The sequence below is a fragment of the Tiliqua scincoides genome, chromosome 6 (genome assembly GCF_035046505.1).
Source record: "Tiliqua scincoides isolate rTilSci1 chromosome 6, rTilSci1.hap2, whole genome shotgun sequence".
NCBI classification, from domain to species: Eukaryota; Metazoa; Chordata; class Lepidosauria; order Squamata; family Scincidae; genus Tiliqua; species Tiliqua scincoides.
The window spans coordinates 85,259,344-85,286,411 of NC_089826.1; the positions used below are offsets into that span (position 1 = coordinate 85,259,344).

The 27,068-nt window shown below is 45.3% G+C and overlaps 1 protein-coding gene across 2 annotated transcripts; it reads left to right on the forward strand.

Moving 5' to 3' along the window:
• The first annotated feature begins 14,991 nt into the window (after positions 1-14,991).
• On the forward strand, positions 14,992-26,397 carry LOC136655907 (C-type lectin domain family 4 member A-like). 2 transcript variants are annotated; one of them, XM_066632637.1, is made up of 6 exons: positions 14,992-15,234; positions 15,997-16,113; positions 19,076-19,171; positions 19,880-20,028; positions 22,477-22,604; positions 25,896-26,397. In XM_066632637.1, the coding sequence occupies exons 1-6, from the start codon at positions 15,192-15,194 to the stop codon at positions 26,068-26,070; spliced, it is 708 nt and encodes a 235-aa protein (XP_066488734.1). In that variant the 5' UTR covers positions 14,992-15,191; the 3' UTR covers positions 26,071-26,397. The 2 variants fall into 2 exon arrangements, with proteins under 2 accessions (XP_066488734.1, XP_066488735.1); XM_066632638.1 differs by lacking the exon at positions 15,997-16,113.
• Positions 26,398-27,068: the final 671 nt, after the last annotated feature.

Consider the following 27,068-nt stretch of genomic DNA (forward strand, 5'->3'; position numbering starts at 1 on the left):
CAGCTCACGCGAGAGGTCAAACAATCGCCCTCACGCTGAGAGCAGTTGCGTTGGGCCAGTGCGGGCTCCACCAAATCTCCGGAGGGCCAGAGGTTCATTGGAGACTGGGGGTTTCCTGAGGGCCACATTGAGAGGCCTCGAGGGCTGCGAGTGGCCCCAGGGCTGGGGTTTGGGCACCCCTGTTCTACTGCACTGGCATACCTGGAGGGGGGAAACAGGGCAAATGCTCCAAGTGCCAACCCTCCAGGGGCGCTGCCTCAAGCCTCCCCACCACCACCACCCACCCACCTGCCCACTTTAGGGATAGCTTCAGCAAAGGATTCATCAGTATCCAGATGGAACTATCAGAGAATGGACCTTCGCTTGCTGGACACAAAGGTAAAGGGCAGAAGATCAGGGGTTGTGTTGATGGGTACGTGTAGTGGTGGTGGTGGTGGTGGTGGGAAGAATGGTCAAGATGGGGGGGGAATAGTAGTGACCAGCAGTTAGGTCCAAGGTGCGGGAGGCACAGCGTGCAGAGCTTGGTGACGTGATGACATCCTGGTTTGCAACTCTGTGTCTTCACCCCCAACCACAACAGTTACCAAATTAGTCTCTTTTTCCCTCATCTGCTTGTGTCTCCCAGACCTGCTTCTGCGCTGCACGAATACTCATGCCCAGGAGTGTCTGTGCTCTCATCAGTGCCAAGCTGAATCTTCCCTTAGGAGAAAGCTGAAAGCAGTCTCTAAACTTAGCATGTGAGAATCGGTTTCTTCAGGTGTCACATGAAAATGCCATACATTGTTGGCATCCTTCAGTCTCGGAAGACTATGGTATCGCGCTCTGAATGGTGATTCTGGAACAGAGTGTCCTCTCCAGTGCGCAAAGCCTGGGTAAAGTAGGTATGGAGGATAGACTGTTACCCATGCAGCAAATCCCCCCTCTCCACGTCGCTGAAATGGTCCAATGGAAAGGCAGAGGCCAATATGGTCAGTTCCAGCGGCATCGCAGGAGTTGCCAGAATGTGACTGTGTTCAGCCATGAACTGCCTTAGGGACTTTGGCTCCGGATTTTGCCTCGAGGTAGACTCCTGAAGTCTTTTCCATAACTGGATGAAGCCACAAGGCAGTGGAGGTTTGGAATCAGAGTTTTCCTTCTCTCAGATGAGCTGCTTTCCCAGGCTAAGGAGTCCCATCTACCCGGTGGCTGTTTAGTCACCTCTTATGACAAGTACAGCCAAACTGAGTGCCTATTCTTATCCCCAGCCCCCAGGGGAACATTGTATTGTATGGCATACAATATCCATGACAATTGCCTATGAGGTCTCTGCCCAACCCTCAGTTGAATCTCTTGGGTGGGGGAAGTGCAGATATTCTGTGCCTAATGACTATGCAACTTCAGTGTGCACTTAACACTTGCACTGAAGACTTTGTCTCATATAAAGAAAGCCCCTCAAGTTTAAATCATACCATACACATGTGCAACCACCCCCCTGTACTCTGTTTGAAGTAATCCAGAGTGCTCTGTGACCAGAAGCATTAATATGGATTAAGGCCCTCATTTAAGAACATAAGAACAGCCCCACTGGATAAGGCCATAGACCCATCTAGTCCAGCTTCCTGTATCTCACAGCGGCCCACCAAATGCCCCAGGGAGCACACCAGATCACAAGAGACCTCATCCTGGTGCCCTCCCTTGCATTGGCATTCTGACATAACCCATTTCTAAAATCAGGAGGTATTGATTTATTATTTATATCCTGTCCTTCCCCCAAGGAGCTCAGAACAGCATACCTGGTTCTCCCTCCACAACAACCCTGAGAAGTACAGTACTCTGTGACTGGCCCTAAATCTCCAATAAGCTTTGCAGCTGAGTGGGGACATGAAACCTAGGCTGCAATCCTAACCTCACTTTCCTGGGAATAAGTTCCACTGAACACAATAGAACTTACTTCTGAGTAGACCTGCTTAGGATTCTGCTCCTAGTCTCTTCAGGCCAATGCCACAATCCCTACACCATACTGCCTCTCAAGCGTACATTGAAATGAGAAGGGGATGATGATTCATTTTTAAACCACCAGGAGTCTACATGAAATATGTTTACACTTGCAGTTAATTGTGGTGGTGGGCCTTTCTCATTTCAGCCTCTTCAGGTACTAAAACACCTCCAAATGGGTTCCAGAAGCCCATTACCTGCTTTCTATGCGTCATGATAGGGGTTTTGCTGTTGCGCTCTGTTGTACTTGGAATTGTTCTCAGTAAGTATAAAGGGAAGGGAGTTCTTTGAGAAATAAGTGGATAAAGCTAAGGGAAAAGATGATTGCGGATAATCAGTGGTACCCAAACTTGCCAAGATCAAGGTGCCCCCACAGCCTCTTCTTCCCATGAGATCTCTTGTGAGGTCTTAAGAGACCCAAGATGGCAGCACCCAAATCTTGTGAGATTTCATGAGATCTAACATGTCGGCACCCAGGAGAAAAGGGAAGGGACCACCAGGGACATCCCACAGCACCCGAGTGAGTGCACTATAACATCCATGATGTTGTAACCCCTGGGATCCCAAAGGGTATCCTTTGGAAACCCCTGGAATACTTACATGGACTGTGGGAGCCAATAGCCCATCTATACTGCAGACATAAACTGGTATAGCCGTTATTTCCTATCTCTGGGGAACTTTAGGACTGTGAATTCTAGGAGCCAAGAAGCCGTAACAGAGATCAGGAGAAACCCTTGCAGCCTGGTCAACTCATAATTGGTCCCTTAAAGTGGATCAGTAAAAAACCAGACAGGGCAGTAGGGGTACTCATACCCACATGAAGAGGGTTCGTTCATGTGTAGTCACAGGTCTGTAATCTTCTTAGAAGGGCTTTAAATAAAATTCATTTGTGGCAACCATCCTCCCTGAGAAAGAAAAGCCCCCTCCTGCTTAGAGTGTCCAATTCTTGTCAAAACAGATATGTTAAAAATAAAAATCTAGAACCATTCAGAGTTTCAAGCAAGTAACAAGCTCCAACAAGGGCAGCAGGAAAATAAACAAAGGTGTCTCCTTTTGGGACCAAGAACTGAACATTTCTCTAGATGCAGATGTCACTCTGATTTTAACTCATGAACAATCTTCCTTGGAGGTTATTTCTGAATTATAGGAGCAGCACATTAGAGTCTTCAGATAAAGGCCTCAAAATCAATCTGGATGATTTGCAAATACGAACAAGACAGTCATGAATTATAGAGATGAAAAATCTTTTATAATTTGCAAGACAATCCTGATTAGGCATCATCTAAGGCAGGGGTGCTCAGTACGTCGATCGCGACCCACCGGTCGATCTCGAGGCAAAATGAGTCAATCGCAGGCTTCTCTCCTGTCCACGCATCTCTGGGAGTGAGCCCCGTTGACTCTACTGGGACTTACTCATGAGTAGACCTGGAGAGGAGCCACTGGCAGGCTTCTCTCCTATCCACGCATCCCTGGGAGTGAGCCCTGTTGACTCTACTGGGGCTGACTTACCTTTCCCCTGTTTTTGTACTGGTATGTATGGAGATCTGCCCCCCCCAACTTCCATCTATTGGTTCTGTGTGCAAGGGGTTTTGCACTAGTCTTGCTGTGATGTCTATATAGAGATCTTCCCTCCCCCACACCTTTCCCCTGTTTTTGCACTGGTATGTATGGATCTGCCCCCCCCCCAACTTCCATCTGTTGGTTCTGTGTGCAAGGGGTTTTGCACTGGTCTTGCTGTGATGTCTATATAGAGATCTTCCCCACACCTTTCCCCTGTTTTTGCACTGGTCTGTATAGAGATCTGCTCCCCCCCACTTGTATTGGAATCGAGGAAGATCTGGTGAGGAGGTAGATGTGGTGTCAGCAGTGGCCCCTTTAAGGGTAAGGCCTGGGCATCCAGCAGAGTGTGCTGCACAGCTGCAGCCACTTGAAGGCAATAGGGCCTTCAGGGATATAAGAGCACCTGAGGCAGGAAGGGCTCCACTTATTTATGTGAGTCAGCCTTTTCCTACATGAAGATCATTAAGTCCAAGTACCGTTCCACCATGAATGATGAACATTTGGAAGAGTGCTTGAGGCTGGCTGTCAGCAGCTAGTGTCCGGACTATGCATCCTTGGCTGATTCACTTCAGTGCAAGTCATCAAAGTAAACTCAAGTAATTACAAAAAATGTTTATAGTTAATTATGTTGTGTTGTGCAATATTGGCTCATGCGGTTATGCAAGGTACACCAACATACATTGTACACATAAATGTTATATGTTATGATGGCGCGAACATTGTAAAAAAACTCTGGTAGATCTCCGGGCCTTGCTGGGTTTCAAAGTAGCTCTCGAGCCAAAAAAGTGTGAGCACCCCTGATCTAAGGGGTTTGGGCCGGGGTTTGGGCACCCCTGATCTAAGAGTTAAAATACAATTGGAACGAAATATCTTAGGGGAGATGTTATTAAAGATTTAGAAATCAGGTCTTGGTACCTCCCTTGGTAGGGAGGAATCACATTAGATAAAAAGTTGATGTTGCTAAAATTGTGTTTAAAACAATCCCATTTTATTGTGAAAGCATTTTATTGCATAAGTGGCAAAGACATACAATACGTTTTAAGAAAAGAAAAAAAGCACAGCCAGGTAACACAAGGAAAACTACAAAACGACCTGGTCCAGTTAGGCGGAGAGATGACGGCTGGCTGTAGGCGACCAACTAACAGCTCCATCCTAACAAAATGCTGCCTGCAGAGTGCAGTGGTGCCGGCAAAGGCTCTGTTGTATCCTTCGGGCATCTGGAGACCATGCAATAAAATAAAATGGAGAGGGTTAGGGTTAGGGTTAGGACCCACCCACCCACCCCATTATTATATTGATATGATTTTGTGGCTCCACTGAGACTTTCCCCGTGTAAACCATGCATATTGCCTGGTGGGTCAATGGGAGTTTTCTCTTCCCGTCACCCAATAAAGATAACCTTCAGGGCCACAGAATTCTAAAGAAGAGAGCAGATCGAGGTTCTTGTAAGAGAACACACCAAGGAGAAGGATGCAGGCTCTATCCTCCTATAACTTGGAACGATAAGTTAAAGGACAGAGCTGGCCACCAAATACCGAATCCTCCTTAGCCTTAAAAAGAATGAAATGAGGTTGACCTTGATTGTACAGAAGAAAAGGGAGCGGATGCTATTTTGGAGTTCTGTGATACCCAGTGGCGTAGCTGGAAGGGGGGCAAAATGCTAAGTACTGATGGATCTGCAATGTGTAAGTGGCCTGGCCCCGCCCCCTCACTGCCAGAGCCATACTGGCCAGCAAAAGCAACATGGAGACATCTTCTCCACTCTGCCCTTGGTGCCCCAAATGACTCAGAAGGGGGGAGAGGGGCTGCTTACACGGTGCAGAGCCATCAATCCTTAGCATTTTGACCCCCCTCTAGCTATGTCACTGGTGATACCAGGTTGCTGCCAACTCTCCTTTTCCAGTTCTCTTCCAGGGATGCCCAGGGAAGGAATCCCTCAAACGCCAGCCCCGGAATGCCACAGACTGGCACTGCCTCCTGAAAAGTCTTGAAGAAAAAGGTTTGTAAACTTTAATAAGAGGATCAGACGTATGTACCTCATACATGGCTGTGAAACTGACTTTGAAACCTTCATTTTCAATTTAAAAATAATGAATGAGTGAATGACTTTCAGAAAGTTTGCTGGGTAGACATTGACAAATAAATGTGCTTTGCACCAAAAACAAATTTCCTCTTTCAAAGCATACGGAAACATATCAATGAGAAAGTCTGTTGAAAAGACAAAAAGATATCATAGGTTTTATACAGAAAAGGAAAACCTGGAATAGACAGCAATGCTTCTGTTCATCAAAGCAGCCGGACGTGTCTCTGCAAACTCCTTTCAAGAGAGCATTTCTGCCTCTTCTGGGTTTTTCCTTTTCTCCTGCCACTTGCTGGAGCAGGTAGGTCAGTGGGAGAGGCAGGAGGGAGTGGAGGAGTGTGCAATGGAGTGGGGAGGGATAGAGCTGGGCAGGGAGGGATGGAGTGTGTAGGTCAGATCTGGGAAGGGGGCAGGTTCAGCCGCAGTTGCCACATCCTAACTCCATGCAGACCTGCACCAGCTATTTAGCTAGTGCAGGTCTGAGTAGAGCCCCCTGCGTCGTGGAGCCTTACCCCTGGATAAGGGAACGATTCTTCCCTTTGCTAAAGGAGACCTCTGCAACTGCCTCCTCTGCAAAGGATGCAGTGGCAGCCATTTTGATGCCACTGCATCAGCTGGGGGGGGGGAAGGGGAAGATGGCACCACTTCTGCCAAGTCTCTGGGAAGAAGAGACGGAAGGAGGCTTCAGAAGACAAGGAGCATGGCAGGGGAAGGGGCAGACCAAGAGGGGTGAGAGGAGACATTGCCAAGGTGCCGGGAGGGCCCAATTATCATGTGGGCTGCTGTTTCAGCAGTGCCACTCAGAGGCGTCACTAGGGTTTGCGTCACCTGGTGTGAGAGCTCATTGTGTCACCCCATGATGGACCACTTCCCATACCAGACCATACAGAAGAAATTACAATATCCTACAGACAGCCTCAATGCAGTGGCATCACTAGGGTGATTGATCAGTAACTTTGGGATTACTTTTCCAAGCAAGATAAGGGGACAGCTGTGAAGAGTGTGGTTCTTTGCCTGCCTGCCTTGAGGGTGTGTGTCCTCCTCATAGCAGCATGGCATAGCAGGGAACTGCAGTCACTGCCTTCTCCCTTGGGGAAGCGATTTTCAACCTGTGTGCTGTGAAAAGTTCACAGGTGTACCCAGGGAGTTTGGGGCACAGGATTGAAAATAGCTGAAAAATCTTCTGGGCTCTGCATCTCTTTTTCGAGGGCACCGATTTGTAGTAACAAATTACTTCCTCTGCCAGTGGAGGGACAAGTTGCTACTACAGACAGTTGCCCTACAAACAGAGCCACAGAACCTGGAATTGTGTCCCAGAAGCCAGAATTGACGCTACAAGAGCTGAAGACCATAGAGGAGAGGTCAGTGTGCTTTGAGAAGAAAAACAGTGAAAGTCACTGCTAGGGACACAAACCAAAGACAGCTTCAGATTTCCCCCAACCTGGTTCAGCATCATCTGGCACCTTCCAAGACCCACACCATGAGGTTCACTGACTACATGGAGAGGGCAGGAATCACTGAGGGCATCTTCTTGAAGCACCCTCAAAAATGCAGAGCCAGCACTGGTTCTCCTTAGATTTCCTCCATTCATTTCTTTGGAGGGAAAGTCGGGATAGAAATCAGTTAATAGGAATGTGTGTAAAAGATTAGCATCCCACGTGAATTATTTTCTGAAACTTCCTTACAAAAGAGGGAAAGTGTATCATCATGCGTGTAATATGCAACTTCAAACACACACACATGTTCTCAGACCTTATTTGAGTCTGATGAGAAGCAGCACAAAATCTGGAGAGAAAAAAGTGAAATTTATTTATTTATTTGTTTGTTTGTTTGTTTGTTTGTTTGTTTGTTTATTTATATTTAGCTTCTTCTTGTTACTTCTGCCTTCCTTTTACAGAACAAGAGTTGCCCCTGAGAACGTCTCACTGGGCCCCCCAAACCCTGCAGCCAGTACTGACCTTCACCGTCCATTTATCTGATCAGCATCCAACATATTGTCTGACTCTTCCTTCCACACATTTTCAAAACCAGAGACAGAAATTGTAACATCACAAGTGTAAAGTGCAACTTGAAACAAAATCTCTTTTTCCCTTTCTTCACTTCACAGAAGAGCTGTCATGTTGTATGCTGGGTTGGGTGCGAAATGGATCCAGCTGTTACTATTTCTCTTCAGGTTCGGACACAGCGGACTGGGAAAACAGTAGACAAAACTGCAGAGGGATGGGCTTCGACTTGGTGGTTGTAAACTCAGAAGCGGAGCAGGCAAGTTAAGAACATAAGAACAGCCCCACTGGATCAGGCCATAGGCCCATCTAGTCCAGCTTCCTGTATCTCACAGCGGCCCACCAAACGCCCCAGGGAACACACTAGATAACAAGAGACCTCATCCTGGTGCCCTCCCTTGCATCTGACATAGCCCATTTCTAAAATCAGGAGGTTGCGCATACACATCATGGCTTGTACCCCGTAATGGATTTTTCCTCCAGAAGCAAGTTCATCTGCCCTGCAGCAAATGCCAACCTTGAAGGGGGTTTATCTCTTTGGCTATGTTTGCATGGAAGGAATGGGATTCCCTGCTGTCTATAGCAGCACTAGAACCTTCCATCCATGATAGGCATTCTGAACAAGGACACTTTCAGGCTGCTTCTGCTATGGCTGCATGCTTTCTATAAAGGCATCAAGGCTGTGGGCCAAATATGACAAACTGGGGACTCGCAGGTGCAGTGGCATAGCTAGAGGGGATGCAAAGTGCTCAGTTTTGCAGGGAACCTCACCTCAGTGTGCTAGTGGATCCTCCCCTTCCCTTCAGAGCCATTTGGGGGGAGCAGAATGGAGGCTTCGGAAGGGCGGGGGAAGGTCCATTTGCACACTGCGGTGAGACTCCCTGCAAAACTTAGCACTTTTAACTCCCTCTAGCTACTGTGCAGGTGCATCTGTCCTGCAGAAACACCGTCCTTGAACTGACTATTCTGTGCGTTGAATTCACTGAAAGTTCATTTTTGTTTTGATGCAGGATTTCCTGAGGAGACATGCAAAAACCCTTATTACCCGTGATAGAAATTATTGGATTGGCCTCAGTGATCAAGCGGGACAGGACAAATGGCAGTGGGTAGATGACACTCCTCTTAACAACAGTGCAGAGTGAGTAAATAATAATGAGCATCCTTAATGTTTCTGTAGTGCTTTTTCAGTGTGCAAAGCACTGACATACATTATTAGATGGCCATAGAGAAGGGAGTGGGAGAACATACTGGTGTGAAGATATTGCTCTGTCACGTGGTTTTGGTAAACATTGCCACTGTGAGATGCAGGCAGCTGGACTAGATGGGCCTTTGGCCTGATCCAGCAGCTCTCCTCCATTCTTATGAGGACATTTCCCTATCACCAAATAATAATAGACTACATTATTACAATAAATCAATGTCGTCATAAGAACAGAAGAAGATCCGTGCTGGATTAGGCCAAAGGCCCATCTACGAGTCCAGCTTCCAGTATCGGACAGTGGACCAGCAGATGCCTCAGGCAGCACACAAGACTCCTATCCTGTTGCCACTCCCTTGCAGCAGTCATTAAAAGATAAGCTACCTGTAATACCCAGAGGTTGCATATAGTCATCAGGGCTTGTAACCTGTGATGGACTTTCCCTCCAGAAATCTGCCCAATCCCCTTTTAAAGGCATCCAGACCAGGTGCCATCACCGCATCCTATTTGAGTTCTTTGGCCCGCTGTATGAAACGAATTTGACAATTTACAGCTGAATGCAACAAAACAAACCAGAGTGAAATGCCCTCATTCTATCAAAGGTTATGGCCTAAAAAGCAGAAATGCGTCTATCTTATGTAACAAAAAGTACAATTTCCATAACTCAGAATGGACCAATGAGACTGATTGTTGAAAGAGGCAATGAGATGTTATTATGGTTCAACTCCAGAGCCCAGGTCAACCAGGCCTGTAGACCTGAACCTTTGCCTCTGTAGCCAAAGTTTGATGGGCAGGTAGATCTGGGCTTCCATCTGGACTTGTGTTAGCCCAGATCTATCAACCAAGTAGACCTGGGCTCCCATTCCCACTGCCCTCTGGAGCCACCTCTTCCAGGCAGGTAGACCTGGGTTCCCATCTGGACTCAAAGCTCAGATCTACCTGCTGGGTAGACCTGAGCTCCCATTCTGACTGGCGCCCAATTTCACTCCCCATCCTGGCAAGTGCCCCTACCCACTGACAAATTTTGTCATATGGGAGGGTGACTAAAATTTATGGCCTGGTTGTCAAATGACCTAGCTACGTCACTGAAGTGGTCCAAGCCTATCAGCTGCCCAACCAGGCAACAATACTCCCCCTCCCCTCTGTTGCAGGATATTGGTCCTAGTGCAGCGCAGGAACTGGGGAGAAGCATCATCCTGAGGACACCAAAACTGGGGAGAGGGATTGAGCTTCTGAAAACAATGTATGTACAGTATGCGAGAGGAAATCTGTTGATCCAGGCTGCATTCCAGCATTTCTCTGGTAGAGAGGGCCAAGCAAGCCAGAAATGATTATACTCCTTCCAGCTTTCCAGAGATGCCTGTGTCACTCCCTCTCTGTGTCTCTTTTCACCCTCGCTAGCCGTGGTCTCTTTGGGCTATGAAATCCTAGCTCTGCACCCTTGTCTCACAAACTTCTCTCTTGCAGGTTCTGGACGGAAGGACAACCCAGTGATCCCGAGAAGAAATGTGCTGTCATGTACATCAGCAAAAGCATACCTCCCAGACGTGGGAGGAACTGGAATGATATCAAATGTGCTGAACGATCTCATCGCATTTGTGAAGCCAAGCCTGTTATTTTTTACTAAAGGAAACTTGGGGGAGGGGGGGCTTATTTGCCTTTTAGTGCTGTTCTTTCCTGCCATTATTTTTTTATTTTTTATTTTTTTTATTTTGCAATACTTTATTTATTTATTACAGATACAGGTAAGGAAGATTGGATAAACTTAGGGCTGGGAGTATTGACCATCGATTACAACATACATTGGTCCAAACTAAATTATTCATTAATACAAAAATTATCATATTTATTAATCTACTAATTAATAGTTTAACTAAACAATCAATATTTTTTCTCTAAAATTATCTATCCAATCATAAAAGGCTTCAAACTTTTACTTATGCAGTCTTCTTGCCACTAAGCTAATATTTAAAATAAGGTTTTTCTTATCTGATTCTTAGTTTCTAATATCGCATTTAAGAGGAATGTTTCCAATTGAAATGGTAATACAGACTTCAATATCTTTTATAACATGTTATATATCACTTTCCAAAATTTCTTTACTTTTTCGCAATTCCACCACACATAATAAAAAATTCCCTCAATTCTTTACTGATCCAACATGTTTGATGATCCAGGCTACACTTTTTCTATTTCCTCTAGGATAAAATACCATCTGCAGATTATCTTACATAACTTCTCTTTTAAAAAATAACCTTTATTTATCTTAATACCACTTAATTTTCGCAATATTTATATTTCAAATTTTCATTTTACATCTATTTTGATTTAATATGATTAAAAAAATTCTACTTGTTGTTCAGCCATTTTAACTTTCTGTCTTAGTGCTTGCTTTGTTCTCTGTCTTATCAGTGTTCCTTCTTACTCCTCCCACTGCTTCTTCCATTTCTTCTTTTTCTTCTTAAATCTCTTAAGTTTCTTGGCCCCTCTCTGTTTTTCTTTCTTCTTCTTCATTCTGTTGTTTTTGGATTTAATCCATAAATTCTTCCTCTTCTTGAGACAGCTTGCTCAACATTTCCTCTTTTTTCTTCCTTAAGATTCTTAATTGTTATAGTGACAATAGCTTCTTCCGTCTCCTGTCTCATTTCAAAATACTCCACTTCTTTAATTTCACCTGTCATGAATATGGGCAGGAGGTCTGGTCTAGAGGGTAGAGCCTCCGTCTGCCTGAAGATAACATCCACAAGGTTGCCAGTTCGAGGCCACCGGCACTGTGCGACCTTGGAGCAGCTGACAAGCTGAATCCGAGCAATTCCATCTGCTCTGAGCGTGGGAGGATGGAGGCCAGAATGTGAAGCCAGATCGGAATGAAACACCTTGAATGTAGTGGTTCTTGAAAGAAAGAACCTTCTTTGAAATGGTAAAAATCCCTATTTAATAAGGGATTTAATAAAGCCTGCCTATGTAAACCGCTTTGAATAAAGTCTTGAATAAAGACCAAGAAAGGCGGTATATAAATACCTGTTGTTGTTGTTGTTGTTGTTGTTGTTGTTGTTGTTGTTGTTGTTGTTGTTGTTGTTGTTATTATGAAGAATATGTACAGTTTAGGCCTAGTAACATGTAAAGCCTGAACCAAGCTAAAACAGTAACACAGAAGTGGCTTGCAGTCCTAGCTGCTAAGAATTTACAACTCAATGGAAGGTGATTATGTAGCACCTAGGCAGCCAGAAAGACGCCCATCAAGGATGGAATGCAGCTGTAGATCTCCAGGAGGGAGGGAAGAGCTGAGAGGGCGAGCTTCCAGCCCCACTTCTGCAGGTCAGGGTCTTTTGGTCTTTCTTTTGGTGAGATAGGTGGTGGGTGCACATCCTGCCCCGCCAGGACCATGTGGCCCATAGGTAACTGGGCCTGAGGATCTACAAAAGAAGCTGACTCAGGTGAGAGTCAGAGAATAATAGAGTTAGCCAGTTAGCTTATTTATTTTATGCTGATATGTTTCCTAGAAGTTTTTATGCCTCTAGCAATTGCTGCCTTTTGTAACTTTTTGTAACCCTATGTACTTAATAAAGTAAAAATCCTTTTACCATGTTGGTTCATTGTCTGTTGGGGACAAAGGTTCAGAATCCTGCCTAGCTGTTCAGCAAGCTACCAAATCCTCATTGTGGACTAGTAACTTGAGGACTGAGACTTTAAGTAAAGAAAGTGCTCAGTGCCTACAAGGGATATAGTTAAGCCTAGAAGGTCCCAGTATCCCTGGACTGAGACACTGGCTCTTACAGGGTGGTGGCAATACTACCGAACAGGGATCTTTGAGGGCTCTAGGGTTCGGAACCAACAACTCTGAGCACCCCAAAACCCTGGGAGAAACCCAAGTGTATGACATCACCAACAATTGATCCATTCTTTCTTTTGTCTATTGTTTGTGATCTGTTCCTGCGTACTTACGAGGGAAGAGCTTGTTTGCTTCATTTGTTCAGATAATTTTCAGACTTGTTGTTCCATTTCTCTTCTAAAATCCATCAAGAAATCCATTAATAAGGTCTGGCTTTTACTAACATCCTTTGAATTTTTAAATGCCATTTTTATCAGTATCAAATCCAGCCACTTCTTGTAGGTCTACTTTCCAATTTTTGAATCCAAAAAGTATAGATCAATATTCCATGCCCAGTCAATATCGATGTCAAATCAGTCAAACCATCAAAGAGTCATCCAAATCTTTATCTTGCATCCCTTCTTCCAAAAAGGGTGTGTCAATAATCCAGGTCAATAACACAGTCAAATTAGGTTATTATGCTTTAAATGAGCAGGGCAGATTTCAAGCCTCTTGCTAGGAAAACGAAAGTAAAGGTTTTTTCAGCCGTTGAATATTAATTAGTCCTTTCTTTTCCATGCACACCATTAAACAAAATAATCTTGTGTTTACTCCAGCAGGGGTTTTTTTAGATCCCGATTCGCTCACTTCCCCTCTGAGTGGCTACCGGCCAACGTAAATAATCTTAAAGTTATCTTTTTCTCCTTCCAACCTTTTGATTACAATTCTTGTTATTGCCTTTTAATGATCCAAGGTAACTTACAATTTTAAAGCTTTTTTCGCTGTCATGTTGTTGTATGGAAGGTGCGTTCTCAGCTTTCCAAATCTCCAAAGATGGTGACCGGGATACGATGTGATTCAGCACAGAGCAAACGGGTGAAAATCTTTGAAATTGCCTGTTTCAAAAGACTCCCCCGTTCAAGCTCTCAGCTCTTCGTACCATCTTCTTGGCAACAAAGCGCGGAACATGAAAAACACATGTATTTAGCAATCCCCCCCCCCCGGGAGCCCTCCGAGGTTCACTGCTACTTCGCTGAGTGTTGGCTCCGCCCCCTCCTGCCATTATTTTGATATTTTACAGTCTGTTAATAAACGTCTTGCATTTTTTTATTATTTTCCCTGCCTAGGCTGAGTCCATTTGGGATGGAACTGGTTGCCATGACTCCCAGACTTCCATGCTCTACTGCAGGGGTGTCCAAAGTTTTTGGCAAGAGGGCCAGATCAGCTCTCTGACACTGTGTCGGGGGCCGGGGGTGGGAAGAATTAATTTAAATTTAAAATTTGAATAAATTTACATCTGTTTACATAAATGAATATATTAAAGATGAACTTATATGAATGAATGAAGGTCTTGCAATAGCTCAAGGCCTATACAAGGCCTTGCACAAAGCAAGGCTGGCCTTGTCTTTGCTGCCACTACTGCAACACAGACATGAAAAAGCAAGCAGTGGAGGGAGCCCTCATCCCACAGATCACGCGAGAGGTCAAACAGTCGCCCTCACTCTGAGAGCAGTTGCGTCAGGCCAGTGTGGGCTCCAACAAATCTCCAGAGGGCCAGAGGCTCGTTGGAGACTGGGGGTTCCCTGAGGGCCGCATTGAGAGTCCTCGAGGGCTGCAAGTGGCCCCAAGGCTGGGGTTTGGGCACCCCTGTTCTACTGCACTGGCATACCTGGAGGGGGGAAACGGGGCAAATGCCCCAAGCGCCAACCCTCCAGGGGCGCTGCCTCAAGCCTCCCCACCACCACCACCCACCCACCTGCCCACTTTTTTTCTTTAAAGGGAGAGAAGCCGGCAGCTCTGCCAGCTTCTGTCCCTTTAAGTAAAGCCTTCTCCCGATGGAGGAGGGGTGCCCAGGAGCGCTCCTGGAGAGGCGGCAAGAAGCTGCCTCTCCAGCAGCGATTCAGCACTGGACTGGGCTGCCCCCCTGACCTCCTCTTTTATAGGAGGAGAGGGCAGGGGCACCCTAGAGCGTCAGTGCAACTCCTGTCATGCTGGTGCTCTGACCCGGGCACTCTTACCCTCTGTGAGCTCACTAGCTTTGGGTCTGTCACTAGAGAAGACCAAAGATTTGGATTGGGAGGTCTCAAAAAAAGAAACAAGTCAGAATGGGTCCTGTATCAAAACGCAGCGTTTGCTTTCTCAAGCATGCCTACGGACACTGTGGGACATGTGGTGTGTGGGAATATGACTCTGGAACATGTAAGTTCATTGAGGTAAGAGGGCCAACAGCGACCACTTCCCTCTCTGTTGTGTAAGTTCCTCTTTCTGTCCTCTTCAGCTGCTGTTGAATCTTTACCAATGAGAAAACCCAAGAATTTTTCCTTTGGCCTGGAGATGCTTTCTTCAGCTTGTGAGGGATGGGCTTTCGGACAGTTTCCCTGACTGCCATTGGGCTCCTCAGACTGTTGTCAGATGCAGGAGGGTTGGTGTCAATATAAAGCTTTGGAGAGAGTGACAACAGCTTGATTTCATGTTGCTTTGCTCTATCAACTTGACTTTGAAAAACCTACCCAAAACACTGTCCAGTTTAAGGACAGCTTCTGCAAAGGATTCATCAGGATCCAAATGGACCTATCAGAGAATAGACCTTCAGTTCCTGGACACAAAGGTAAAGATCGGAAGATTAGGGGTTGTGTTGATGGGTATGTGTTGTTGTGGTGGTGTTAAGAACAGTCAAGATGGGGGGGGGGATAGCAGTGACATGCAATGAGGTCCAAGGCTGGGGAGGCACAGTGCCCAGAGCTCGATGACATGATAATAACACAGGTAACACAGACGCCCCAGGACCTGCGTAATCACAGCAGAGGCTGAGCACAAGTTGTAGTCTACTGGAGAGACTCAGAGAGTCCCCCCCTTTTTCCAACACACAGTTTACCTTCTGCCAGAGTAGGCCTCAAGAAACATCTTCTGCCTTTGCTCTGCACAGAAAGGCTGAGGGCACGGGATCATCTGGAATCATCATGCTTGGCGTTTGCATAGTGCTTTCTGAGCATGTAAAGTGCTATGTAGCTTTTCATTTGAAATAGTCCTTACAACAAATTGGGAAGTATTGCAGCTGAGAAGTGGAGGCTGAGAGGAAGCTACTTGCCTAAGGCAACATCATGAGTCTGTGGCAAATGCAAGATTTGAACTGGGGAAGTCCTGGTTTGCAACTCTGAGTCTTCACCTGCACACCACATCCATTCCCTTATCAGCCTCTTCCTCCCTCCTACTGACTCTCACTGTCTCCAGACACGTTAAAATACATGTATTTCTCTTGCACAAATACTAAACTGTTCCAAGCTGGATGGTGCGCCACCAGAAGTCTGCAAGAAGTACACTTGCGTTTACACCTGCAGTTAATTGTGGTGGGGCGGCCTTCTCATTTCAGCCTCATCAGGAACTAAAATACCCCCAGCTGAGTTCCAGAAGCCCATCACTTGGTTTCTGTGGGTCATGATAGGATTTTTGCTGTTGCGGTCTGCTGTACTTGGAGTTGTCCTCAGCGGTGAGTATAAAGGGGAGGGAGTTCTTTGAGAAACCAAGTGGACAAAGCCAAGAGAAAGAGCAATGATGGTTGTGGAGAGTTACATGACTCTTGTGACTCAAAGGCTGATTTATCCGGAAGACCTAAACTGCCATAGCAATTGTTTTCTCTCTCTGGGGAACAGTAGGACTGGTAATTCTGGGATAGGAGCCAGGAATCCCTAACAGAGATCATAAGAAACCCTTGAAGCTTGGTCAACCCATAATTGATCCATTAAAGTGGATCAGTAAAAAACCAGATGGCGCTACAGGGGTACTTATGCCCATATGAAGAGGGCTGGTTCATGTGTAGTCACAGGACTGTAATCTCCTTGGAAGGGCCTTGAATACAATTCATTTATGCAACCATCTTCACTGAGAAAGAAAAGCCCCCTCTTGCATGCGGTTTCCAATTCTTGTGAATACGGATGTGTTAAAAATTAAAACCTAGAACTGTGAGTAGCTCCAAGTGGGTGACATGCTCCAACAAGTGACCTCTTCCTAACAGATGCCAGTTAGAATCAAAATGGTAGTAGAGGAAAAAAATTAAAGGTGTCTCCTTTGGGGACCTGAACATTTCCATAGATGCAGATGTCACTCTGATTTTAACTCCTAAACAATCTTCCTCTGAGCTTATTTTTGAATTATTGCAGCAGTATGTTAGAGTCTTTGGATAAAGGCCTCAAAATCAATCTAGAGGAATATGAATATGAATAAGGTAGTCGTGTATTATAGAGAGGGAAAATATTTTATAACTCAAAAGACAACCTTGATTAAGTATCATCTAGTTGTTAAAATATAGTTGAAACTAAACAACTTATGACAGACATGATTTAAGCTTATGATTTAGACTAGAGACTGTGTAATGACTATGGGGTGTTTCAAAATGGTTTAATTTTTTCATAGATTTCGTTATTTGAAAGGCATAAAGCTGTGTTATTTGTTTTTATTCCAAGTTCTCACTTTTCTTAAGTTTAAACACTTTTAAAATGTACTAGGTAGGTGATATAGGGCACAGTCCTAAGCAGGTCTACTTAGAAGTAAGTCCTATTGTGTTCAATGGGACTTACTCCCAGGAAAGTGAGAATAGGATTGCAGCCATGATGACAGCAGATGCAGCCACAGTTTCATTTTTCACTGGAAAAGTAATCTATTTTAATTTCTGGAAAATATCTTAAGCACCAAAATGTGGTGTTTTGTGCTTTTATTTGGATAGTTCAAGTACAAAAATGTGGTGTTTTGTGTTTTTATGTGTTTTTAACAACAACAGAAAAAAAAACCCTCTAGGCATGGTATCATATTTTATGCTAAGGACAAATCACATTATAGTGGCCCATTGGAATCCATAGAGGATCCAGGACCTCCTTGGATACTGTTTTCTGCAGATAATCAAATCTACAGGGGGGGGCAGGGAGTTGCCTCTCAGAAGCACCTCTCAGAAGCATCTGGGAGGCCTTCTTAGGCACATAACCTCCCTGCATCTCAAAACACCTCCTGGACATGACAGGAAGGCACTCTTCCAGTAACCGTCTGGGAGTTCTCTGAAGCCCTCCAGATGCAAGCTCAGCACCTGTGCCTAGTCAAATTTGTGGGGGTCAAACCTGCAGATGAGGAGGGCCGCATGAGTTAAAATGTTGATATTGCTAAAATGGTTCCATTTTATTGTGAAAGCAGGATATTGTGTAAATAGCAAAAGCATACAAGAGATTTGGGAAGTAAGCACCGCCAGGTAACTCAGGAGGGACTATAAAAACCACCTGGGTCAGTTAGGCCAAGAGATGATGGCTCGCTGGAGGTGACCAACTCACAGCCCCATCCTAATGAAATCCTGCCTGCAGGGTGCAGTGGTGTTGGCACAGGGTCTGTTGCATGCTGCAGACAGCTAGAGACCATGGGGGGGGGGGAGAAGGAAGTAAAAGAATATTATATTTTCCATCCCATACAAATTCTTGGTTCCCAATGGGTCTACCCAAACCTGCACTAGCTATTCAGTTCGAGTAGAACGAAAAAGGCATGTCAGGAACAAAACAGGGATTAGGATATCAGTGGAGCTCTTCCCACTGAGACCCACCCACCCCAATAGGATATTGATGACATTGTGGCTCCATGAAGACTTTCCCCATGTAAACCATGTATGTTGCTTGATGGGTGAATGGGCATTGCGTCTTCCAATCACGTTGTGTCTTCCAATCAGCTTCAGAGCAACAGATTCCTGCAAAGAAAGAAGATACCAGACAGAAATTCTCGTAAGAGATCAAAGCAAGGAGAAGGATGCAGGATATATCCTTCTATAACTTGGAATGATATGTTTCCTCTTATGAGGCTGCAGAGGCTGCAGCATTTGGGACACTTCACTCAAGGGAAGGACATAATTGAGACATGTAAAATGATGCATAGGATGGATAGAGTAGATAGAGGGAGCTTCTTTTTCCCTCTCACAGAGAACCAGAGGACATCCACTAAAACTGAGTGTTGGGAAAGTTAGGTCAGCCAAAAGAAAATATTTCTTTACCCAGTGTGGAGTTCCTTGCCACAGGATGTGGTGATGGCATCTGGCCTGGATGCCTTTAAAAGAGGATCGGACAGAGCTGTGATGGGGATGACCAACCTGCTGGTTTTAGAAATAAGCTACTTCAGAAAGTCAGATGCAAGTGAGTGGCAACAGGATGCAGGTGTCTTGTTGCATTGTGTACTCCCTGAGGCATCTGGTGGGTCACTGTGAGATACAGGAAGCTGATGGACCTTTGATCTGATCCAGTAGGGCTCTTGTTATTTTCTTATGTGAAAGGACACTGCAGGGCAACAAATATAGAAAATCCTCTTTAGTGTTAAAAAAAAAAAAACTCAAAAGGGATTGACATTGACTAAGCAGAAGAAAAGGAAGTGGATGTTATTTTGGAGTTCTGTGATACCAGATCAGATTGCTGCCACCTGTCCTTTTCCAGTTCTCTTCCAGGGAAGTCCAGAGAAAGAACCCCAGAATTGCAAACTCCAGAATGCCACAGACTTGCACTGCCTTTTGAAGAGCCCCAAGGAAAAAGGTTTGTAACCATTTTTGAGAAGATCAAATGTACATCATACACAGCCCTGTTGTGGCATGATTGGACTTGAATCCTTAATTTTCAAGTAAAAACCTTTGAAATGAATGACGGATTTTCAGAACATTTCCTGGGAACACATTGAAAATTAAAATGTGCCTTTCACCAAAAACAAATTTCCTCTTTCAAAGAATGCTAAAACGTATCAATAAGAACTGTTGAAAAAGCAAAAAGAAATAATAGGTTTTATATGGAAAAAGAAAACCCTGAAATAAACAGACATGCTCCTATGCATAAAAGCAGCCAGACTTGTCCCACAGTGCTCTTTCAAGACAGCTAACAACCCATCAGTTAGCTGTGTGGCAGGGTGCCAATGATGGTGTGCCTTGACAATTTTAGTACCTTGTCAGTGTGCCACGAAATGGAAAAGATTGAAAATCACTGTCTTAGACATTATAGCCACTCATATATCTGATTAGCATCCAACATTATAAAGTGCATGTGCATTTGTCTTCTGACACTTCCCTCCACATATATTCAAGACAAAAGAAAGTGTAACACCACTCGTGTAACATGCAACACACACACACACACACACACACCTTATATTGAGTGTGATTAAAAACAAGCCAAAGATAGACAAAAACAATGGCTATTTCCAGCTGCAGAAAATTTTGGCTTCTTCATTTTGTTTCCCTCTTCCCTTTACAGAACAAGTGTCATGTTGTAAGAAGGGCTGGGTGCTTAATGGATTCCGCTGCTACTACTTCTCTCAGGATAGAACGAACTGGAATAATAGTAGGCAAAACTGCATAGAGATGGGCTCTGACCTGGTGGTGATAAACTCAGAAGCAGAGCAGGCAAGTGGTTGTGGGTTCGCCTGCCCTACAAGCAGAATGCCAGCCTTTGAAGGGAGATTCTGTCTCACTGGTTATGTTTGCTTGGAAGGAACTGGATATTCTCAGTGGTGCATCTAGGCATCGGGGCACCTGGGACTGAAGCATTGTGATGTCCTGAGACGTCACAATGTCATGACGACACTTCCTTGTTCGCTCCCTTGTTGGTTAGTTTAGCTATCTTGCTGCTGCACCTTTCCGGCTTCTCCTTTGGAGGCTGGCCTCCAGGGGAGAGACTGGAGTGGCACGACAAAGGGACTGCAAAGCCACAGAGACTGGAGGTGTCAGTGCAGGGCAACTTGGTGGTCTTGCTGGAGTGGCATTCCAGCTTTTCCTTTGGAGACCGGCCTACAGAGAAGAAGCTGGAGCATCACAGCAGTGAGATTTCGCTGGAGGGGATGCCAGAACACAAGGCAGTGGCAGCAGCTTAGTGAACTGGCTGGCAGCCCCCTATTCTTTCTGCTCTGTGGCGCCCATCTTCAAGTGTTGTCCAGGGCACGTGTTCATAGTTGCCATTCCCTAGATATGCCACTGAATATCCTGTATTTTGCTGCAGCACTAGAACCTCCCTACCGTGAAAGGCATTCTGAACAAGGGCACTTTCAGGCTGCTTCTGCTGTCAGCTGCTAGGACTTCTTCTGTCCTGGGAACAAAGTGCCAACCTTAGGGAGTTGCTATGTATTTGAAGGAAAGGGGATCTCAGGGAGAATCTGGTATGAAAAGTTGGAGATGCCAGGTTAGCAGCATCTCAAACTCAGAAGGCATGCCCTGGTGTTGTTGCCAACTCTTATATGACCCCCAAAACCAGAATTACCTGAATCAGCACATTCACCAACACTTAAGGAGTGGAGTCAGATATGGGAAAGTTCAGAGAAATAAAATATATATATATCAACCTCCCCTTTTTTCCAGAATTTTTGAAGAATTTGCTTCTGATTTTTTCTGGAAAAAACTGGAAATTTGGGGAGGGGGAATTGAAATGCTCTAATGTAGCATTTTCTCATACAGAGTAATGAGTACATTCTTTTTTAGAAGAATGTTACATTAATAATGATGTTATTGCTGGTAGCACAGTTGGAAACTTTGTAGAACTAACCTTCAAAGGTAGTAATGAAAGTGATGATGCATTGCTAAATTAGCCCTATTCAGACTGTACAAATCCACGCAACTGGGGGAAAGACAGCAAAACCCTCCAATGCACTTCTGGAGCCTGATCAGGAAGACAAAATACAGTATACTTGGGGCAGGGTTTGCTGGTGTATTCGCACCCCCCCCCTTCCCAATCACATGGACAACATCCACACGATTTGCAAGGTCTAAATGGACTTGCATTTGTCTGGATTACTCAGCTATACCCTCCAACATTTCATAGATAAAAACAGGGCACACATCCAGCACCCCAATTTCAATAGCAGGGATCCATATCTGAGATTCCTAAATACAGTTGGTTCTTAGTATCTGCGAGGGTTAGGTCCATGCAAAAGTCCAGCAGATACTGAAATTGCAGGTAGTGAATCATTGATCCTATGGGATCAATTGGGTTAGGGGGAGGAGAGGCAACTGACCTGCAGCAAAGACACTCCAGATCCAGTGCAGACCAGTAGCAGAGATGTTCAGAAGGCAGCAGAGAGCTTTGGAAGGCAGCGGAGTCATTCAAAATGCTTCCCATAGTCTTCTGCGCTAGTCGCAGGTGCCATTTTGAACACCTCCGCTGCATTCAGGAAGGCAGAAGAGACATTCAGACCACAGATAGCTGAGAACACAGCCACAGAATATGCGAGGTGGGTGGTAATTCTGCTCTTCGAAAATATTCAATTACTTGTATAAAAAGAACCGACTATACATACTGTTATCTATTGCTGAACCTGCCCACTACCTGCTAGTTTAGTTAACTCTGCAATAGCTTGTCCCCCACACACATATACACAACCTCCTCCCTGCCGGCACTAACCTAGCTGAACAATGGACTGGGCTGAGTGGCTGCTACTGGACAAGAATTGTGGTGCTGGTGTCTGGAACCAGCTAGGAACTCCCCCAGGAAGAGCAAAGGGTTGCCTCTGCCGCCTCGTCTGGTCTGCTGTCCATCAGCATGCTTTGGAGCCCCAGGACTCCGCTTTTTCTCCTTCCCGGCCATCTACGTGAGCACAGTTGGTCTAAGAGAAGAGGAGGAGGGCAGAGCTACTTGGCAGCGGTGAGGACTGAGTTTTAAATGGCAGAGGGGGAGCATTGTGGTGGTGCTTAGCAGGTGGTAAAAAGACCCAAAAGTCAGCCCCTTGGCATGGAGGATCCAGGCCAAATATAATGAACTGGGAACTCTGTGACAGGCTTCCAAGTACATCTACCCTGCAGAAGCTCCATCGCCTTCCTGAATGTTCTGTGATTCACTGAAAGTTGGTTTACATTTTAATGCAGGATTTCTTGACATCTCATCTAGAAGCCCTTACTAGCCAAGATGCAAATTTTTTTATTGGCCTCACCGATCAGGAGGGAACAGACCAGTGGCAGTGGGTGGACAAGACTCCTTTTAACGACAATGCAACGTGAGTAAATAATGACAGTCCTTGTTGTTTCTGTAGTACAGGTTCAGTGTGCAAAACGCATACATATATTATCATTGTAAATTAATTTCTACAAACACCCTTGTGCTAGACAGAGCAATGTCTCCCCACCTGTTTGTTTCCCCCACTCCTTTCTCTATGACTTTTGCTGATGATTTAATCTATTTTAAAAAATTCTGTTGATACTATGCATCTCTGCCTGTATATGCATGTACAGTAGTACCTGCAGATACCTGTGAAGGAGGTTGAAAGGAGAGAACCGTGTTGCCTTTGTAGGAATGGAGACTTGCTCCCTTTCACCTTTACGTTCCTGAGGCATAAAATGGACTTCACACTGGAACAGCTTAAAGGAGGATTTTAAATGGACTTAGGGCATAATTCTAACCAGGTCTATTCAGAAGCAAGTCCTATTTTGTTCAATGGGGCTTACTCTCAGGAAAGTGTGGTTAGGATTGCAGCCTTAGTTGCTTTTCCTGATCCCTCTAATTTTTGCAGGCTTCAGAACAGAGCTGTTTTGCCATTTGTAGAGGGTCTGGCTTTTCTTGAGAAATTTTTGAAACTGCAAACTGTACATTCAAATTCTGGAGAACCAAAATAATGATGTGACATGGAACTAAGGAAAGACTTACACACCAGTATAGAAACCGTATTCCTTTTTCCCCCCTCACATTTTTTTATACCACCATTTCTCCAAGGGGGTCACAGTGTTGTACATGGTTCCTTCTCTCCTTTTGTCATCACAACAGCCCTGTGAGATCTGTGAGGCTGAGAAAGAGGGACGGGCCCAAAGTTACCCAGGAAGCTTCTTAGCTGAGTGGGGATTTGCACCTTGAACTTCCAGGTCTAAGTCCAACTCCAGAACCATTTACACCATCCTGGCTCATTGTCTTGGCCATTGTACATGGTTATTGTAGTCCTATGTTTCAAGTGTACCAGAAACATTTATCATGACATTTGTGAAACCATGCTAGTTATTTTTTGCTAGAAGAACCACTGGAACTGGAGACAAACATTGATAGAGAGATTTCTGGGACTTGGTCTCTGGGTCAAATTGCTAAGCAGACATAGACTTCTTTATAAGCATATAGAAAATTTATTTACATGCTATTTACAGATTAAGAATAGATTTGGATGGATACAGGTTTTAAGTTACCCCATGGTGGATCTTTGATTTCTTCCCCAAACCACACCCAAAACTCCTATACTTGTACTCTATGAAAAACAAGTGACCCATGTGATATTCATGTCACTTCCCTCTCCTTATTTGGCATACTGGTGCATGGCTCTAGCCCTCACTGGGAAATCCGTTATCTATGTATGGAGAAGTTCTGCCTTGCACTTTGATTTCACAACACCTTGGAATGTTCTTTTTGGGAATGCTATGACACACATGTTTTTCTCTGCAGGTCATCTTGACATTTTCTACCTTGTTTTTAACAGAAAAACACTATTCATTTTCCCTAATGTTCCTTCTCTGAGAGAAGCTAGGTTAACCCCTAAAATCTCCAACAACATCAGCATCAGGACACCAAAACTGGGGAGGGGGATGAACTGCCAAAAAGAATTTACAGCCCCCCCCCCCCATATCTGTAGATCCCATATCAGCAGTTACACTTATCTGCGGATCATATCCACACTCCCCTGTGTGTACCCTGCTTGTGCACCCCCTTCAGAGGCGAGGGAAGCTCTGCTCCCCCCTTGCCTCAGAGGGTCTTCTGAGCCCAGCAGAGACCGCCCTCATCCACCCATGGCCTCTGCCAGCCTCAGACTGACTCTCAGAGTAAAAAAGAGTCACTTCCATTTAAAAAAAAAACTGGAAGTGACTTTTTTTAATGCCTTATAAGGCATTATAAGGTAATAGGAGGCCTGGGGAAACCCTCAGTGGTGTCCTCTTATATTTTGTATTGGGGGGAAGAGAAATTGCTCCTCTTCATCCAAGCATTGTGTCTTTTCCAGTGTATGTTGCTGGTACGTCAACTGCATTTTTTTAAGATTGTGAGGCCATTGGGGACAGGAAAGCATTTGCAGTGGGCTCTCCTTATCCACAGGTTTGGCGCCCTCAGATATCACTTACTGCGGGGGCCGAGCCCACATCTGGGACCATATGGATGTAACCGGAAGTGCCTTCCAGTCATGTCCATGAGGTCTTCTGAGGTGTGGGGAGGTCACATGCAGCCTCTCTGTGCCTTAGAAGGCCTCCCAGAAGCTTTGGAGAAGCACTTCCAGTTGCTGGCCTCCCCCTCCCTCCCATTTTAGTTGGCAACCTTCAGTCTTGAAAGACTCTGGTATCGCGCTCTGAATGGTGGTTCTGGCACAGCATCTAGTGTGGTTGAAAAGACCGATTCGGGAGTGACAATCCCTTCCACACTGGGAGCAAGTGAAGTCTGTCCCTGGTCTGTTTCCCTGGCTATGGGCCTTCCTTCTTTGCCTCTTTGCCTCAGCCTGTTGGCCAAGTGTCTCTTCAAACTGGGAAAGGCCATGCTGCACAGCCTGCCTCTAAGCGGGCCGCTCAGAGGCCAGGGTTTCCCACCTGTTGAGGTCCACTCCTAAGGCCTTCAGATCCCTCTTGCAGATGTCCTTGTATCGCAGCTGTGGTCTACCTGTAGGGCACTTTCCTTGCACGAGTTCTCCATAGAGGAGATCCTTTGGGATCCGGCCATCATCCATTCTCACGACATGACCGAGCCAACGCAGGCGTCTCTGTTTCAGCAGTGCATACATGCTAGGGATTCCAGCTCGTTCCAGGACTGTGTTGTTTGGAACTTTGTCCTGCCAGGTGATGCCGAGGATGCATCGGAGGCAGCGCATGTGGAAAGCGTTCAGTTTCCTCTCCTGTTGTGAGCGAAGAGTCCATGACTCGCTGCAGTACAGAAGTGTACTCAGGATGCAAGCTCTGTAGACCTGGATCTTGGTATGTTCCGTCAGCTTCTTGTTGGACCAGACTCTCAGTGTCTGTGGGGGATCCAGGAACCGATCCCCTGTGGATATTGAAGGCCCTGTATTTATTTGTTTAGTTATGTAAACCCCTTTGGGAACTACTTTTTATTGAAAAGTGGTGTATAAATATTCTTAATAAAATATGTGAGAATAATTTGATGGAGGTTCATTTCAGCATTTCTCCTTTGGCAAAGAGGGATCTGTGGACCTGGGATTATTAAACTTTCTGTTCTCCAGAGATGTCACTCCCTCTCTGTTCACTCTCTCCGGCAATGGTCTCTTTTGGCTGTGACATCCTCGCTTTGCACCCTTGTCTCACAAATGTCTCTCTTGCAGGTTCTGGAGTCAAGGAGGACCCAGTAGAAAAGGAGAGTACTGTGTGGCTATACACATACAGAAGGGAAGGCAAACTGATCCCAAGAGGAACTGGAATGATAGGAGATGTACCACACGATGTAATCACATTTGTGAGACCTTGCCCATTATTCTTTTTATTAAAGGAACCTTCTAGGGGATGAGAGCAGAGAGAGTGAGCATATCAATCTCTTAGAGCTGTTCACCACGGGTGGCGAACCAGGAAACGGAATCCATCTTGGACTTAGGCTGGGCATCTTAGTTTCTGACACAAACCCCCTCCTTCCTTTTTCTTGCTGGGAAGAAATGTAATGTGTGGGGTTCCTCCCCCCCCCCCCCCATGGATGAAGGAAGACAAAGGAAGGGAATGGGAAGAAGATTCAAACTTTTCACGCTGTGATTCTTTATGAATTATCACTATGTCCAGTAGCAATGTATGAGGCAGGCGGCTTAGAAGAGCACATAGCTGGGCAAATTGCTGCTGTCAGAGACATTAACACGTGAGAAAAATAACAGCATGGACCACATTTGGAAAATGTTTGTACATTTTTTTTTAAAGTTGTCATCATTTATTCATACTAGATTAAACGAATTACACAATTCCGTGCTACAAAGATAGGTCACACACAAAAAAAAGAATTTCGCAAGTATACATTGCTAACCACCAAGAGCTTTCTCTGCTATTTTTACTTCAAGCCCACCTCCTAACTTTTCCAGGTTTAAGGTAAAAGTTGATTGCCTCTTAATCAGAATTCGGAAGAGCAGAACGTTCCAAAATCCAGAATTTTTCTGAGCACAGACATGACATAACATGACCTCAAGTGCCGGCTGGCATGTATTCATAGCGGAACAAGAAATCATGGTTCAATATACACGAAACCCTGGAATTCAGTGTTCTCCTGGGAGGGTATTTCCTCCCCCCCCTCCCGACTACCTTCCTCTGCCTTGTCTCTATAGGCCAGGGTGGCAGCAGCTTCTACAAACTACCAAGGTTCTTCTCCATTCAGCTGCTAATCCAGTATAGGGAAAGCAGGGTGCACTAGTCAGCCTGCTTTCTTCCCAGGCCATCTTCCCTGATGGGAGGATGGGGCCACTCAACATGGGAAGTAGTAGTGCTTAGGGATGGTGCAGGCTTTTTCTCCTCCTCTTCACATG